At 41.0% G+C, this 19,389-nt stretch overlaps 1 protein-coding gene across 1 annotated transcript in view; it reads left to right on the forward strand.

Annotated features, from left to right (window-relative positions):
• The window catches only part of ADAMTS17 (ADAM metallopeptidase with thrombospondin type 1 motif 17), a 326,151-nt gene that overhangs the window by 259,843 nt on the left and 46,919 nt on the right, over nt 1-19,389 (forward strand). The window contains exon 19 of the mRNA XM_025436907.3: nt 328-463. Coding sequence (XP_025292692.1) covers nt 328-463 — 136 coding nt within the window. The remainder of the gene's footprint in view (nt 1-327; nt 464-19,389) is intronic.

A 19,389-nucleotide genomic window follows, 5' to 3' on the forward strand; every position in this document is an offset into this window, starting at 1 on the left:
CTTTGCTGGAAATTAAAGACCCAAATCATAACTTTGGCCTCAGTGAATCCCAAGCTGTCCAAGAACGTACTTAATCTGTGGTGTCTTTCTCTGATCCTGTTCTAAAATCTTCCTCCTGCCCCATGCTGCCCCTGCCATGTCTTACACACCCTCATCCTTAACATTATAGTTCTTTTTCTCCAACAACCAATAAAGCATTATAACAGTCACTTCACATGAAAAACTGATCAAAAGAGGCACCTGAATGCTCCTCCATCTGCATCAGTGAATGGCCTTTCCAGGTGTGTGTAGTCACAGCATCTCAGTTGCCTGTGGTTTGGTTTCCAGGGGAACGGAGAACCATTGTGTCCTGCACACGGATTGTTAATAAGACCACAACGCTGGTGAATGACAGTGACTGTCCTCAAGCAAGCCGCCCAGAGCCCCAGGTCCGAAGATGCAACTCACATCCATGCCAGTCAAGGTAAGGAGCTCTGTTCTCAAGCTTGGACCCTCCAGGGTCGGGGCAGAAACCCCCATGAGTGGGGGGCAGTGATACACAGTTAATACCACAGTACCTCTCTATGCCATGTTCTCTTGTTGTTGCTAAGTGACTTCTGCTTGCTCAAAGTACTGAATATCTGGCTACTAAGCCAGAAGTCTGAAAAACTGTACAGTCCTACCTGGAAGGCATTTTTAGCAGGCCACTAAGAACATCTCATGGAGTAAAAAAAAAAAAAAAAAAAAAGTCACATACTTTCAACTGGTACATGTAGGCTCCCCCAGGTTATTTTGTCTTGGAAGAAAAGGAAACTTAGGGCAGTCCGGGTAGCTCAGTGGTTTAGCGCCGCCTTCAGCCCAGGGCATGATCCTGGAGACCCAGGATCAAGTCCCACGTCAGGCTCCCTACGTGGGGCCTGCTTCTCCCTCTGCCTGTGTCTCTGACTCACTCTCTCTCTCTCTCTCTCTCTCTCTCTCTCTCTCTCTCCCTCTCTCCCTCTCCCTCTCTCTCCTCTCTGTGTATTCTCATGAATAAGTAAATAAAATCTTAAAAAAAGAAAAGGAAAATTCAGTCAGAATGTAAGCATCCATGAGTAAGGCACACAGGTTAGTGTTTGTGATCGGTTGGTTTTGGCAGCTGAAACTAACACCTGTGAGCATGGATTTGGGTGTTCATTGCTTGGAATCCACCAGAATTTCTGTTCCTAACCCCAGCTTCCTTGGCCCTGTCACTTGTGTTCTGAAGTGAATTTTCTTGGGTTGTCAACCAAGATGAATTGTGTGAAGATTGCTCGTCAGTTAAGCTTTCTTATTTCCAGTCATTTTAGTGAGACTTTGCATTATACTGTGATTGTTTGAGCATGTAATATCACCTCTGGCCTCCCGTTCTGCTCCTAGTTGAGGTGCATGGTTTTTGTTTTGTGGTTCTGTGCCTAGTTTTCTTTTATAGAGAAGCTGGACTTTGGACTGGCATTTAAGCTCAACTCAGGCCTCTTGCCTGGTGCAAAAGTTTCACAAAGCACATGGTTTTTGTGCCAACCCTCTTTGCTTTGTCAAATTGGTAAAATGTGGGTGGTTCAGTGGTTAAGCATCTGCCTTTGGCTCAGGGCGTGATCCTGGAGTCCCGGGATCGAGTCCCACATTGGGATCCCTACATGGAGCCTGCTTCTCCTTCTGCCTATGTCTCTGCCCCTCCCTCTCTCTGTGTCTCTCATGAATAAATAAGTAAAATCCTTAGAAAAATAAAAAATAAATAAAAATTAAAAGATTGGTAAAATGTGAGTAGGAGAAGGAAAATAGAAAAGCAAGAAGCAAGACTTATTTCATTAGTTGTATGTGGTCCTTAGCAAAATAATAATGAAGGTGGGTGGGAGGATGGGTGAAATGTGTGAAGGGGGTTAAGAGTGTATCTTTCAGTCACAAAATAAATAAGTCATGGAGATGAGAGAGACAGCATAGGGAATATAGTCAATAAGATGGTAGCAGTGTTGTTTGAAGACAGATGATGGGTACACTTAATGTGGTGAACATTGAGTAATATATAAAATTACTTAATCATTATGTTGTACATGTGAAACTAATATAATGCTATATATTAATTATACTTCAGTTTAATCAAAAGAATAAGATGCTACCCTAACATTGAAGGCTATGAGGAACAGCTCACTTTAGGAAGCCTTCTTGAACATCTTGGCTATGAGCGGCCAGCCCACAGTCTCATGAATTGATGAATGGGTCAACCACACACACCTGGGGTCAAAGAAGGAACGTCTTGCCACTGTGAATATTCAAAGATAAAACAGCCCAGCTCTGTAACATATTAGAAAGTAGGATGAGTGAATCTAGAAGAGGGGAGGTCAGCATGTTCTCTTGCATGACTGAGCAAGAAAGACCTTAGGGATCCATTCAAGAATCATATTTTCAAATTGTTTATGTTTTAAAACTATCTTAGTGTCCAAATATTTAAGTTATGGACATAAACCAAATAACATAAAACATGAAATCAGAGTTGAGCTAATTGAATCAAGACACATATATGATGGGGAAGAGTGCACTCTGCCCTCCCTCACACCACAGTAGGCCCAAGGAATGGATTAAGGAATAAAGTTTAAAAACGACCCAGGATTCCATAATGATGGGGTTACTTTTATTGGACCAACCCTCGATATTCTTCACTAATAGTACTCTTAACTATGCTGATCATGTACAGTATTTGGTAGCCACTAGCTAGTCCAAACTGAGATGTGCTATAAAAGTAAAAATATACTCCTTATTTCAAAGATTTAGTACAGAAAGAGATTATAAAATATCTTAGTGATATTTAATACTGATTACATGTTGGAATAACTATGCTTTGAACTTACCAGGTCAAATGCAATATGTTATTACAATTAAATTCACCAGTTTCTTTTTAATTTTTAATATGGGTAGTAGAAAATTAGAATTACATATGTGGCCCACATCTTAATTCTATTGAATGGCACTGCTATAGGTTAACATAGCACTCACAATGTTCAGGATACAGTCAAAGACATAAGAAAAAAAAAACAGAGAAATGTGACCCATACATTAATGGAAACTGACTCTAAAATGACACATGTATTGAGATTAGCAGACAAGAATTTTGAAGCAGCTATTATAATTATTCTCAAAGACATAGAAAAAATATAATCACAATCAATGAACACATAGGAAATCTACGCACAAAAAAGAAACACTCTAAAAATGAACCAAATTTTAGGACCAAAAAACATAGTATATGAAATTTTTTAAAAAATAGGCCTAAGAGCAGATGATGAAGAAAAGACCAATTTGAAAGTAGAAGAATAGAAATGATCCAGTCTGGAAAATGGAAAAAAGAGATTGTTGACAATGACAGAGACTCAGTGATCTGTGGGATAATATCCAACATTCTAACATAAGTGTAATTAGAGTTGGAGAAGAGGAGCAAGGGAAGAATAGAGCAGAAAATAATCAGAGACAATGACCAAAAGTCTCCCAGGTTTAGTGAAAGACAGATGAGAGGTGATTAGGTCACATCTTGAGGAGTTCACTCAATTCCAGATGAATTTAAAGCTCCATGACAAAGCTCTCTAATTATTATACCATGTAGGACAAAGCAGCAGCTTTATGATTTTGCCACACATGGATTTTTCTAGATGGGGACTTTGTTGCACTGTAGAACTACACAGAAAATCGTGTAAGAAAACACCTCCAAAAAAGTCACATCACCAAGCATGAATTAACAAAGGTATTGGGACACCTGGGTGGCTCAGTGTTTGAGCGTCTGCCTTTGGCTTAGGTAATGATCCTGGGGTCCTGGGATGGAGTCCCACATCAGGCTCCCCAAGGGGGGTCTGATTCTCCCTCTGCCTATGTCTCTGCCTCTCTCTCTCTGTGTCTCATGAATGAATGAATGAATGAATGAATGAATGAATGAATAAATAAATAAATAAATAAATAAATAAATAAAATCTTTTAAAAATAAAATAAAACCACAAAGGTACAAACTCTTCAAAGCAGTACTACAGAGCGTCTCTAAGCTTCGATGAAGACTACTGAGTGTGAGGGTGGGGGACGGAGGGGGAACTCCAGATTGCTCACAGAGCATTCTGACAGACCACAGGTCTGCAGTCTTAACCATGGTTGAACACAGGTTCAATCCAAACACATTTTAGACTGCAAGTAAGTTCAGAAGCACATTCTCAGTGTCTCCTTAGAATAAGGGTCAGCAAACCTTCTCTGTAAAGGGCTAGATAATAAGTATGTTGGGTTTTACAGGCCGCATATGGTTTCTGATGTCTGTTTCTCTTTGTTTATAACCCTTTTTTAAAATGTAAAAACCATTTTTAACTCCCCCATTGCACAAAAACAGTCTGTAGGCCAGACTTGGCCCATGAGCCATCCTTTGCTGGTCCTGCCTTAAATTATCACTTACCCTTGTCTTACCCTCAGAGATGTTGGACTTTTTTTTTTTTTTAAGATTTTTCATTTATTCATCTATACAGAGAGAGAGGCAGAGACACAGGCAGGGGGAGAAGCAGGCATCACACAGAGAGCCTGACGCGGGACTCAATCTAGGGTCCCCAGGATCACGCTCTGGGCTGCAGGCGGCATTAAACCACTGCGCCACCCAGGCTGCCCCCTCAGAGATGTTGGAACCACAATCTCAGCACAAGCCCAAGCTCTAAAGGTACTACCTCAGGAAATGTACACTCTTATACAAAGAAGCACATGTCATTAAACTGAGTTACTTTTTATTGTCCAGTTGTCCACTACCCGTTTTATTTATTTATTTTTAAGATTTTATTTATTTATTCATGAGAAACACACAGAGAGGCAGAGACACAGACAGAGGGAGAAGCAGGCTCCTGCAGGGAACCTGATAAGGGACTCAATCCCAGGACCCTGGGATCATGACCTGAGCCGAAGGCAGACACTCAACCGCTGAGCCACCCAGGCTCCCCCCATTACTCTTTTTAAAAGCATCTAGCATGACTCTGAGCACACAGCATAACATCAGTGATATCCTTCATCCAACATGTACTTTCCCATTCACCAGGCCCTGTTCTGGCTACCAAGGTATTTAGAGGTGAGAAAGACATGCAAGGTCTTTGCTCTCATGAAAATTGATAGATACCAGCTTTCTCCCTCCCCTCCTTTCTGACCTACCTTTCTGGATCATCTGCTTTTCCTTCTTGACCCACATCCTTCCATACCCTCCCTGACTCTGTAAAATCATACTAATCAGTCTTAAAAGATGAGTGGAATTTCTAAAAGCAGAGGATAAAATGAAATTTATAGAAGACAGCACCTGAAATTTGTCTCAGAGCCAAGGGGAAAAAGAAATGCTTAGTTGCCTCTCTAGTCTGGTTTTGTTTGTTGCTTGTTTAGTTGTTTATCTTTTACCACCTGACCTCATACTGTTTCTTAAAGTGAACACATGAAAATGAAATATCATGGGTCATCAAAGAGTATTGTTTGGCTGAAGAAATGTGTGATCTGGTAGATCAAGTCTTGGTTGTATTTATTTATGTTTAAACACATAGACAAACACATACGTATGTATATACACATATATATACACAATATGCATGTATCACGTAAAGGTATATATATGCATATGTATATGTGCACATACATATATTTGAACAATAAAACTTGGATTATTGCATAGCATGACCTAGTTGACCTGAGTCTTTCTTTAGAACATATAGTTATATGGGCTTAGGCTAGTAGGTGAAGAAAAGTGAGGAGATTGGCCTGAGAAAATTCCTGCTAGATAATCAGAAAGAGATTTAATCTATGAGTGAAACCTAAACATTGATAAAGGGGGTGGGCATGGAGATGTGTAGGGTCTGGGGGATAAATGGCTGCTCCTGGTGGGGTGGGCATGCCTAGAAGACAGAGCCTGTAACTTGGAAGGAGAACCCAAGAACGCAATGGTGTAAATTTTATTGAAGAAGCCAGAATGCAATTCACTGTTGAATACGGCAAGGCAAAAGAGCCTTTCTATATTATTGTTACCCTTTGACCTTTAAAACAACAGCCATGTTTGTCTTTTCCCTCATATTTTTCTTTATTTCCCCTGATCTCCTTTTAATTTTCTTCAACCCTCTTTTTCCATCAAGTTCCCGACAGTTTCCTTTACCTTCCCAACTGCACACCATTAGCACCTCTTTATTCTAATCCTGCCCCTAGCTCTGTGGATACTTCTCCCAAGCCCTGCCATAACCATATGGAATCTGGAATCTGACACACAGGACAGATGGCCTCTCTCCAGCATCTTGCACACCAATACAAACACATCAGCAAACCTGGCTCCAACATTGGCAGGAGAGGCAGAAATCACAGATCAGCTCAGCTGTTATGACTGTGGCCAGCAGCCTTCACCTTGCTGACCACAGTCTACAGGGAAGAGGCCCCACCATCATTTGGCATCCAAAGAGTAACACTGTGTGCCAGCTCCTTAAGACCCAGTCCTGGATAATGCTGGAGCATGGAGGTGGGGAATGACAGGGAGATGGGCTCATTCTGGAACCAGATTTAATATTCTTGCAGTCTCTTAGAGCTTATTGGCTACTTGAAAAGGCCATTCCAAGCTATTAGATGTTTCCCATTGTATTTATGATTTGAATTTCTTTCCAGGCAGTACATACTGTACTATACATTGAATTAGAGTGATTTATAAAAGAATATTTAATATTGTAGTGCCAATTGAATTGAATAGTCATCTGTAAGGAAGTATATTTGGATTTTAAATTTGTCTTCTTTGTTCATTATCTTAACCAGGTGTGCCTTGTTTGCATTAAAATGGAATGGAATCCCTCATGTTTTTATTAAAGCATGTTCTGTGTGTGTGTGTGTGCGTGTGTGTGTGTGTGTGTGTGTGTGTGTGAGATCATGACTTAAGAATGAAACCTAGAACATATGATCTCTAGGTACAGCCAAAATCTGAAAAGATGCCATTGTTTCATCCATTTCTAGTTAGTCTAAAACTTAAAGCTTTTCAATTTCATGCTTTCCTTGAAAATAAAATAGGTAAATCTAATTGCCACACCTCTGTCTACCAGGCCCTAGATGCAAGAGGCTGGAGGAGGCCACCTTTGGTACTACCTGCCTCCTCTGGCAGAACAGGAATCCATTGCTGGAATGCTCTCCTGGCAGGAGGGCAAGGCCTAAGGTGGTATGTCCTACAAGTCAACAGTGATAGACTGGGGATCTCCAGAGTAAGGTTCCTCTCTTTTGGGCTTGGCCCAGTCTTCAGACACTTGGACATATGGCCCCAGATCTGGGATGAGGGGCACCCCACTAGCCATAAAGAAATTAGTGCCTGAGAGGGGAAGATGACAAATAGCATTATTGGTCTATTATGTGCCTTATCAATGGGATAGGAGTAGTGAGGAGAAATTTAGTTGGATTCCAGATCTTTTTTCCAGCACTACTCAAATTCCAGAACTTCGCTCATATTTAAATTAAATGGGAAAGTTTTGAAACCTTTAGTGACTTGTTTAAGTTAGGAAACATTCCAGATGGAGAAAGAGAAAGCATTTCAGAGTGTTGTTTTGAATTTGAAAATTCTGTTTTCTTCTTTTCTGCCATACTTAACCCTTCAACCATTTGAACTCCCCCGCCCCAACTTTGATCATTATAGAGGACAAGAGAATCCCCAGATACCAGTTTCACAGGTAACAGATTTCTCCTGTCGAGAAATGCTTTGCTTGTAGACCCTGAGATCCATTAAGAGACCCTTCTGTCTTTCTGACTTTTCTGAGTCATAAAGTATAAAGAGCATTGGGCACTTAGTGTTTGTATTCGATTTTTATGTCACAATTACAAAAAATGAAAAGTAAATGGAAAAGTTGAAACTCAGTCTGAGGGATAAAAACAAGTATAACCAAGATCATAGTGATCTTTTGGAAATGAAGGGGAAATATGTATTCTCCAGGTTCTGGGTGGGGAGGACTATTAGATCAAGAAGGAATGGCTTTACAGTGGGGATGGACAATGAAGTATTCCTGACTTATAGAATCTCTAGGGATATTTCAGAACTGAGCTTGGGGTATGTTTGGTGGCAGCTTCCCAGAGTATTAGCCTATTAGCCCCTTCACCCTGGAGGCTAATGAAGGTCACTGCTGGCAGAGCCCTGTGCTGTGCTGGCTCTCTTATAGGAATGAATAGTGCACAGATAGGAGTGATTTTGACTAGAAAGTGTTATTCTTTTCTCCGTATAGGTGCACATTTATATATAAATACACTCAGATTCCTGGGGTGCTTGGGTGGCTCGGTTGGTTAAGCATCTGACTCTTCATATTGGCTCAGGTCATGATCTCAGGGTCTTGAGATCAAGCCCTACATCAGGCTCCATGCCCAGCATGGAGATTCTCTTAAGATTCTTTCTCCCTCTACCTCTGCTCCTCCCCACACCCGTTCATATGTGTTTGTGCATGCATCCTCTCTCTATTAAAAAAAGAAGACATTCAAAAGTAAATGATGGGAAAAAATGTTTCATGCAATAAGAAAACATAAAAAATTGGAATTATCTATACAAATACCAGATAAAATAGATTTTAAAAGAAAAAAATTGCTAGTGATAAAAAGGAATATTTTATAATAATAGGACAGTCCATCAAAGAAATAACAATTACATAAACATGTATGTACCTAATAACAGAGCCCTAGAATATATAGTATGAAGAGAAAAGTAGTTCAATCATCACAGAGACTTTAATGCTCAATTTTCAATAATGGATTTTTTTAACTAGAAAAATCAACAAGGAAGCTTAAGACTTGGGCAATACCATAAATTTACTTGACCTCAGAGATAGCTACAGAGCCCTCTACCCAATAAAAGCAGAATATACATTCTTCTTATGTATGTGTGAAACATTCCCCAGGATAGACCATCATCTAGGCCATTAAATAAGCCTCAATGAATGTAAAAGGACTGAAATAATGCAAACTATATTCTCTGAGCTTAATGGAATAAAATTAGAAATCAACAACAGAAATTTACAGTGATGGAAATTAACACACACACACACACACACACACACACACACTTCCTAAATAACAGTTGGATCAAAGAGAAATCTTAAGACAATCTAGAAGATACTTTCAGATGAATGAAAATGAGGGTTTAACATATCAAAGTTAGACATTGCAACCAAAGCAGTCCTTAGGGGAAATTTTATGGCTTAGGGGGAAATTTGTAATAAAGAATAAGAAAGCAATAGAGAAAAATCAGTAAAAACAAATGTTGATCATATATGAAGAGAACAAAAAAAAATGCTATTTAGCTATATCAACCAAGAAAAAATGAGAGAAGACTCAAACAACTAAAATTAGAAATGAAAGAGGTTGTAAAGGAATACTATGAACAATTGTATTCTTAGGATTCTTAGGACAGAGAATTTGATGGGTTTATTCAACCAAACTTGGCTGTCTCCCAAGCCTCCCTGTATCCTCCATGCCTTTCCTCTGGAGAGCTTTCTAGCAAGGTGTATACCCAGCATAGCTGCCATTCCCCAAACACACTAGGAAATGAATGAGCAAACCTTACATACTGTTGAGACAATTAAAATAGATCTTGACATACTCAGTGGTAAAAAGCTGAAAGCTTTTTCTCTGAGATCAGGAATAAGAAAATGATGCCCACTCCCCCTACTTTTATTCAACATAGTATTGGAAATCCTAGCCAGAGCAAAATTACTCAAGAAAAAAAATAAAAGGCATCCAAATTATAAAAGAAGTAAAACTGTCACTGTTTGCTGATGACACGATACTATATATAGAAAATCCTAAAGACTCCATCAAAAAAACTGAATAAATGAATTCAGTAAAGTTGCAGGATACACAATTAATATACAAAAGTCTTGCATTTCTATACTAATAACTATCAGAAAAAAAATTTTTAAATCTCATTTACAATTGCATCAAAATGATAAATACCTAGGAATACATTTAAGGAGATAAAAGACCAATATACAGAAAACTGTAAGACACTGAAGAAGACACAAATAAATGGAAAGATATGCTATTACAATGGATTGGAAGAATTAATAATGGTAAGATGTTCACACTACCACAATCTTATACACATACAAAAAAGAACTCAAAATGGGGTAAAGACTGGAACGTAAGATCTGAAACCATAAATGTAGAAAAAAAAAAAAACATCAGCTAAGCAAACTATGTACAGTCAGTATTGGTGATGATTTTTTGGATTTGACACCAAAAGCAAAAGCAACAAAAGCAAAAATAAATAAGTGGAACTATACTAAACTAAAAAGTTTCTGCACAGCAAAGGAAACCATCAAAAAATGAAAAGGCAACCTACTGAATGGGGAAGATATTTGCAAATCATATCTCTGATAAGAGGTTAATATCCAAAACATAAAGAGCTCCTACAACTCAATAGCAAGAACAGTCTTGTTAAAAAATGGGCAGAGGATCTGAGTAGACAGTTTTCCAAAGATAAACAGATGACCAACAGGCACTTTAAAAGATGTTCAACACCCACCAATTACCGGGGAAATGCAAATCAAAACCACAATGAGGGGCAGCCCCGGTGGCGCAGAGGTTTAGCACTGCCTGCAGCTCGGGGTATGATCCTGGAGGCCCGGGATCAAGTCCCATGTCGGGCTCCCTGCATGGAGCCTGCTTCTCCCTCTGCCTGTGTCTCTGTCTGTGTCTCTGCCTCTCTCTCTCTGAATAAATTTTTTTAAAATCTAAAAATAAAAATAAACCACAATGAGATATCACCTTACACCTGTTAGAATGGGGATTATCAAAAAGACAAATAAAAAGTGTTGGTGAGGATACGGAGAAAAGGGGACCCTTGCGTACTGTTGGCAGGACTGTAAATTGGTACAGCCACTACAAAACATAGTAGGGAGGCTCCTAAAAAAAAAAACCAGAAGTGACGTATGATCCAGCAATTTCACTTCTAGGTATTTTTCCAAAGAAAATGATAACACTCAAAAAGATATATGGACCTCACTGGTCATTGCAGCATTATTTAGAATAGCTGAGATATGGAAACAACCTAAGCTTCCATTGGCAGATGAATAAATTTAAAAAATTAATCTATACAGAAAAAATATATGTAATGGAATATTACCAGCTATAAAAATAGAATGAATTCTTGCCATTCGTAACAACATGGATGAACCTTGAGAGCATTATGTGAAATGAAATAAGTCAGAGAGATAAATACTGTATGATCTCATCTATGTGGAATCTAAAACAAGAACAAAAACTAAAGAACATGTTTATAGAGATCAGATTGGTGCTTGCTAGAGGCAGGGGTGGAAGGGTGGGTGAAATGTGTAAAGGAAGTCAAAAGGTACACACTTGGGGTACCTGGGGATATAATGTACAGCATGGCACATTATTAATACAGTTAATAATACTGTATCACATATCTTAAAGTTGTTAAGAGAGTAAATCTTAAAAGTTCTCATGACAAGAAAAAGTTCTATAGCCACACATAGTGACAGATGTTAGCCCGACTTCCTGCCATGAACATTTTGAAACAGCAGATATCAAATCATTACATCATACACAGAGATGTAAAAATGTAAAGGTGTAAAAATTAAAAAAAAAGAAAGAAACTTGACAGAAGCTATGGTCAGGCCTCCTTCATACAAAGACAGGATCATTCTTTTTATTTTTTTTTTCATTCTTTTTTTTTTTTTTTTTTTTAAGACAGGATCGTTCTTGCTAGACTAGAGTAATGCATATGCTCAGGAAATATCCCAGCATTCATATTAAATTGTTTAAACAACTACTGCCTTATGGTGGCATTTTGCATCTGTCCCTGAGAAACCACTTGCACCTTTCTAGAAAGACCCTACATAGGCTGGATCTATAAGCCTTCTAAAAGGTATCTGTGAGAAGCAGCACCATGGAACTTAGTTTATTTCTGACCACCGAAAGTGATGCTGTGTGCCTGCATGCCTGGCCTTTGCTCAGCCTTATTGCACTTTTGAAAATGAGTCTTTTTACAAATATCTCAAGTGCTTAGGGTGTCCCTGTGGTATACAGCATTATTCTTGTGCTTCCTGAGAACAGGGAGAGTTAGCTAGAAGACATACCAGTTTCTCCTACTCCAAGGAAGCTGGCCTTCCAGCTCTGCATGCCTGCACAGTTAGGTTAAGGGGCCATTGTGTCAAGGAAGGGATGGAATGAAGGATTTCATTGCCCTGGGAAGGAAGAAATTTTACCTTTTTTTAACTTACTGTGTTGGAATGAGTTATGGGGTCCTTTTTGGAGAGAGGTTTTCATCCTGGTGGAATACAGAGAGCAAGTAGATGTTGGTCACATGAGGGAGCAGGATGGAGAATGGGTGGAGGGGGTCAGTGCAGTATGAAGTCACACCTGGCCCTTTCCCCCATTCTGACTGGAACCTTCCCTGAGAGGGTCTTAGAGAACAGCATCAAATGTCAAAGGAAAGGGTTCACAGTTGAAATATATCAGGCTTTTTTTCGGCCAAGGCCACAAATGCCAGTTCAGATCCTAGCAATAGTATGTGACACAGTGTCCTTCATTCCAAGCCTGGCTGTGGTATTCCCTTCCATGGGGGCTCATGATTCTCTTAAGGTAAGAGTACAAGTCTTGCCTCTGAGTGTCATCGCTTCTCAGTCTTTGAGATAGCAAGTCCTGAAACCCTCCCACCAGCCAGCTGGCTGGGTCTTGGCCATATGTACACATTGGTGCTGCTCCCAGCAACACTTCCCAAAGCAGGGCTCAGGGCAAAAAAAAATTTTTTTTTATGATAGTCACAGAGAGAGAGAGAGAGAGGCAGAGACACAGGCAGAGGGAGAAGCAGGCTCCATACACTGGGAGCCCGACGCGGGACTCGATCCCGGGTCTCCAGGATCACGCCCTGGGCCAAAGGCAGGCACCAAACCACTGCGCCACCCAGGGATCCCTCAGGGCAAATTTAGAGGGAGGAAGAACTTCATGGTCACATCAGAAGGGGAAATGATATGTCACACAGAGCCACATGGGGCTCATTATTGCATGGTCCCTATCCACTGCACTTTTGATGTGCCACTGTACACTGTGAATTGCTATGAGAACACTATGATTGGGCTGTTTCCCCAAGAGAATTTTGATCTTGAAAACTCCCCTTCCTAGAGCTTCTAGAGACAGATGCTCCTGGCAGAAGGCTCAAGGGGCCACCACCCTGCAAGGTGAACTGCACAGGGTGACCCTACACCTCTACTAGAAAAGTACACTCAGTACTCAGACCTCTTTCTCTTGAATACAACAGAGGTGACCTGGGACCACCAGCTTCTCAAACACACTCGACCTTGTCTTTAGTGTAGCTAGACTCAAGAAACATGTGCATCAAGGTTCTTTGGTTCCAGACAACAGGAACTGAATCTACCAATGTACCAAAAATATTGGAGTATATAGAAAGGATGTGGAGTAGCCCCCCCCCCCCCCCCACATTGAAGAGATGCTGAAACGCATGTCTTGGAGAGGGGATCTCAGAGCCAGCTCCCGGGGACAGGCTCCACAGGGCATTGTGAGCTCACTGCCACTCCTCCAGGAGCCACTCCACTTGAATCCACATTCCCCCAAGAAGGCCTGATTAGCCTGGTTTGATTCACATGCTCTGCAGGGACATGGTGTAGACACCCAAAGGAAAACCAAAGAAGGAACACAACAGCAAGCAGGCGGAAACAGCAGACGTCTTCCACCCCAAAAACATAGGGACATGTTGATGTCGTGACCAAAGTGAGACTAAGGAAAACCATCCAGTTGACACTGTCCAGCTAGTGTGAGAGCCGGCAAGTCTATTAACAAGAAGACTACTGTACTGGGAAGTTCCTGTGTCCCAGTAAGAAAGGCAGCCCAATGAGAATGTTACTTTTGGATGTGAACTTTCAACATCAGCAACTGTACGATTCTCAAAGCATGAGAGATTTTTTTCCAAACTTTTAGTGATGGGTGTGGTACGATGTGTTACCAAACCCAGGCTTCTCCTGGTTATTTTAACCCCAAACTATACCAGCACAAGTGCCAATTCCCGGAGTGTAACCGGATCAGGTGTGATGGCTGAAAAGAAATGTCTCTGGGTCCAGTGATCTCATCAGCTGCTGCTTAAACTCTATTCAGCTTAAACTCTGTCCTTCTACTTCCCTACTGACAATTCAGTCTGTTCCTATAAATCCCAGGGAAACTTCTTTCCCTCTCAAAAGAATATTTGAAAGTGAATTTATTGTAAAAGCAGAGTCTTTTTTTAAACAGCTTTATTGAGTTATAATTCACATGCCATTTACAATTCACCCATTTAAAGTTTTAGTTATACTCACAGAGTTATGCAACCATCATCCCAATTGAAGAACAGTTTCAACATTGCAAAAAGGAGAAACTCCATACCCATTCGCAAACAGACAATAAAACAGAAATAGACTCATAAACATAAGGAACAAACTGGTCTTTGCAAGAGGGGAGAAGAGTGAGGAGGATAGGTAAAATCACTAAGGAGATTGAGAGGTACAAACTTCCAGTTTTAAAATAAATAAGTCATGAAGATGAAAAGTACAGCATAGGAATATAGTCAATAATATCATAATAATGTCGTGTGGTGACAGATGTTTACAACACTTAAAGTGGTGAGCAGTGAGTAATGTACAGAATGTCGAATCACTACATTTTATACCCAAAGGCAGAGGATCTTAGAACTGAGAACTTGTGTTCTTCTTGCTAAGGTGTGAATTATGGCAGTGGCTGAAATCCAAAGCAGGGTAGCAGTGGTCCAGTCCATTCTTACCTGGGAGCAGTAAGGCAAGAAGGGAGAGAAGGATGGGGAAGTTGGTGTAGTCACTCCATTTTACAACTGAAGACTTTGAGAAGTAACTTACCCAAGATCATACCACTGGTAGCAAGCAGAACTCAAGCCAGGTTTTCGTACCTTAAATCTTGCATGTTTCCTGCTACACCATTCCCATTAAAAAAAAAAAAAAATAGTACAACCAGCTTCTACCATGACATGAAGAAGAACCCGTTCTGACCAGGGCACCTTTAAATAGATACTCAGAAGGAGAACAAGAGAAGACAGTGGATGGCTTCAAAACAGACTTCAGCCCAGGGTGGGATGGAAAGGAAGCCATGGTGGCTCCCTTCTCTTGAAATGAAACACACAGCCAAAGGTTTGAAGTTTTGAAATTAAACACTAGAACAGTTTCACTCAATGCTATACAGATGGTCCCCAACTTACCATGGTTCAACTTAAGATTTTTCACCTATACGTGTTGCTTTCACAGATTTCTATAGAAATCATACTTTGAATTTTGACTTTTGATCTTTTCCAAGGCTAATGATAGGATCCTCTCTGGTGATGCTGGGCAGCAGCAGTGAGCCCCAGCTCCTAGTCAGCCACACCGTCATGAGAATAAAGAACCAATAAACGTTCAACCATTCTGCACCTGTACAGCCATTCTGTTCTTCACTTTCAGTACCGTAATCAATACATGGCAGGAGACATTCAACACTTTATTATGAAATAGACTTTGTGTTAGATTTTGCCCAAGTGTGGGCTAATGTAAGCATTCTGAGCACACTTTAGGTGGGCTGGGCTAGGCAAAGCTATGATGTTCAGTAGGTTCGGTATATTAAATGTATTTTCAACTTAAGATATTTTCAACTTACAGTAGTCTGTCAGGACGTGACTTCATAATAAGTTGAGGAAGGCCTGTAGTTGGTCAGTTTTCATGTTTGTCCTTCATGTTATCTGCACTTGTGCTGGAAAAGAAATTAAAATTCAGGACTTCGGCATCTAAGACAAGAGGTTCAAATATGAAGGAGACTTCCTACGAGGCCTGTGTATGTACAGAGAGTTGGTGGGCAGGGAGAGGTGCTTGCAGGGGTGCTGTCTTGTGAATACCAAGACAGCTCACTCTTGACACCCAGCTAGCCAGTGATGGGCTCCAGGAGCCTGGGGGAGACCCTCACACTCTCACAGTCTCTCACTCAGACCCAAATGAGCAATAGCCCAAGCTACAGGGACTGGACAGATGAGAGGTGGTCTGGGGCCCAGATCTAAGATTTTCTGGGTAAAAAGCTAGCCTTCCCATTCAAGAATCAAAGTTGTAACCTCTGACACCTCTGATGTGTCTACTGTGGCCAAACAATGAACTCACCTGGGCCAAATACAAAGTGTGGGCAGGACACTTTTGTCACTCCTGTTAAATCATCTGTATGGCTCTGTATATTCCTTTGTTTATTGTTCTCCCTTATTTTTCTTGTTTTCTTCCCCTCAAGGGCAGGACCTTGTCAAGATGCCATTTACTCAGCAGATAATCTGTAGAGCACCTGAAATGTGCCAAGTAGGCAGGGAAAGCTTGGGTATCTGGCAATGCTCAGAGCTTAAGAGGGTTAGTAAGTTGCTTGAATGGATGAATGAATTATTTAGTACTAGTTGAGGGGCAGAGCCTCAGTCCTCCCATGATTCCTCATCTCTGTGGTAAAGCAGCACTGTGTTGAAGATGAGATTTCATTCTAGAGCCATGAGCATTGACCCACTGGGAGACAAATGTCTGACCTGCCAGGTGCTCCACTGACAACGAGGTGGAAGTCAGAGGCTGGTTTGGGACCCTGGTGTGTGTTCCATTCTCCCCTGGTTAAATCATTTGCCCACCCTTGGTGTAGCCCATGATGGACTTTATCCAGGCCCACCTTGATTTGATCTTGACCTTGACCTAATTCTGACTCAACCCTGACACCTCCCAGGAACTCTTCTTGTCCACTCTGTCAGCATCAGTTCCTGCAGAAGTTGCTTAAATCTGTCCTTTACCCAGGCATGTTTTACTCTGGTCTTCATTTAAATAGAACTGTTTTGTTTGAGAGGAAAAGATCGTTATATGCTTATTACATAGAGACATGAAGATACACAATTTGTTAGGCTTGGTAGCTGAGAAAAAAAGGGAAATGCTCTCGTATGGGGGTTATTGATTGGTCACTTGCAGCATGGGTTCAGGTCCCAGCACCACCACGAGCTACAAGCAAACACATGGGCAAGTTACCTGATCTTACCATCTATAAATTGGGAAATTAGAACCTCTCTTATAGAAGCCTTGAGAAGATTAGATGAAGTAATGCCTATAAATTCCTCCGTAGTAAGTAAGCACTAGGTGAATTCTGGCCAAAACCATCATTGGTGCTCAGCTACAAAACTATATTAATGATAAACATCAGCCAGCTGTTGAACCCCAGCATTTTATGGGTTATCCGTCATTCCTTAAGACACTACACACACACACACACACACACACACGCATATACACACACACACGTTATTAATAGTGTATAACTACATAATTTACATAACCCGTGCTAGTATTTTTCAGGTAATAAAATATTGGGGGAAGGTCCTAGCATATGCTAACATTCTCCTTCTTGTCAGAACAAGTTTGTATAATTTATATATATTTCGGGGTAAATTGAAATAGCAGGAAACTCTCAAGTGGTTCATTTCTGACATCATGAATGTTTCTGAGTGCTGTATTTGTGACCTTGAGATAATATTATCAGCAGGATGGAGGTAGGACTTGGAGAGGCAAAGGGATTATATGAAAGGGTTTCAGAGTCATTCAAGCCCCAAGATTGGGTTACTAGTTTGGTGCATGACTAGAAGCTTCACAGATGTGTCGTGCCCAGGTGGCTCATTACAAAACAGGCTTGAGAGATGGTGGAGAATAAATAATAAGGTTACACTTGATGTGGATGGATGTCAAATGCTGGATCCTGCCAGCACTTCTGCCTGCTAACCTGTGTTTGAAATTAAATACCACTGAAGGAAGGAGCTTGGTGAAATATAAGTACATAATTTCCAAGAGGAATTCCTGACGGCATTAAGAGCAGAAATTAGCACTGTGGAGGTAATGAATGTGCTCTGGCCTACACCCAACACACGGCTCAGGAGTAGTTTCCCTTCCATAACTCCTAATCCACTTCCTGGGAAGGGAACACAAACTAGCCACTTGGAGACAGCTTTACACTAAATCTTGAGAGCAGGGAGGGAAAAAATTTCAACTGCACCTGCCCAGTAAGTTGTCAAGGAGAACAAAAGATGACCTGAGGACCAGCCATTCTCACAGAGCCAGTCAGAAATAAGTCACAAATCAGATGATTATTTTTATAGCATATTCAGTGGTTCTAATGTGCCAGGATCTCCTGGGATCTTGTTAACCGACAGGTAGCCAGGCCCACTCCCAGAGTTTCTGTCAATAGATCTATAGAAGGACCTGAGAATCTGCATCCCTAACAAGCCTTCCACTGATGGTGGCTCAGACTCCACACTGAGAGCCACCAACATATGGTAACTTGAAATAAGGTTACTTGAAATTTTAACTCAAGAAATATGATGAGAAGAATTAGGTTTGGTGGATTGGGTCCCAGGATTTAAATTTGACAGCAGATGCAAAACCCTCCAGTGGAAAGAGTGTGCAGCCAATCCAGGAAAGAAAGCTAGTCATTTATCTCATCTCCTGAGGGCTGGAGGACTAGGGGACCCAGACTCCAGACTATTGAGGGGGAAAGAGCAACTGGGGCCAGAAACCCTAACCAAGTCAAGAATGTAAACAGGACCCTCAAGGAGGCTCCAGACAGACCTTGCCCAGCAGAGGCTGTAGTGACTGGTGATGGAGATGAGAGGCGGGGTGCTGGCAGCTGGTCACCTATACTTATAGACAAAGCACTCCCCACTTGCTCTTCTCTCAGAAGGATGCCATGAAAGGGGCCATCACTCTCACTCTAATTCTGACAGACTAGGAAGTAGTCATTGGTATGGCAGTGACAAAAACCAGAGAAGCAATGACTCACCATATCATTTTTTCACTTGGTCACAGTCAGGAAAGGGAATTCAGCAAAGTTAAGCACAGGCCGCTCTGCTTTTGGGAAACAGAAGAAATAAAAGTCAAGGTAGAGCTAGTTCTGATCTCAGAGCTAAAGAAATTCAGTACAGCTCAGGAGGCAGGGCAAATTCTGGAGGATTTGATTCTGACTCCATAATCATGAACAGACCCAACAAAACATACAAGAGGATACAAAAGATCAGGGATCCCGCAGCTCTGGATGAGCCAAACGCAAATGTGTAAGAACATCAGGCGAAAGGGACATGTGGCAAGAAAACAGTTTGGAACCTCAACAGACAGCTCAAGCCAATCAGGCACAGGCCTGCCAGCTGAGACCTGTTTACAAAAAAACAGCCTTTTGCTGATTAAATTAAACTTCAAAGTAAGAAAAACTGGGAAGGATAAGGCCAAATACTTTTTAATAAGGAGAATGAGGCTAAAACTGGAGCAAGGCAGAAAAAAGCACTCAGAGCATGACAGCCAAGGGCGATACAGGGAACATAGAGCACAAGCTGCAAGAAGCAGAATGTGTCCAAATTCA

This window comes from Canis lupus, chromosome 3 (assembly GCF_003254725.2).
Source record: "Canis lupus dingo isolate Sandy chromosome 3, ASM325472v2, whole genome shotgun sequence".
Taxonomy (NCBI): Eukaryota; Metazoa; Chordata; class Mammalia; order Carnivora; family Canidae; genus Canis; species Canis lupus.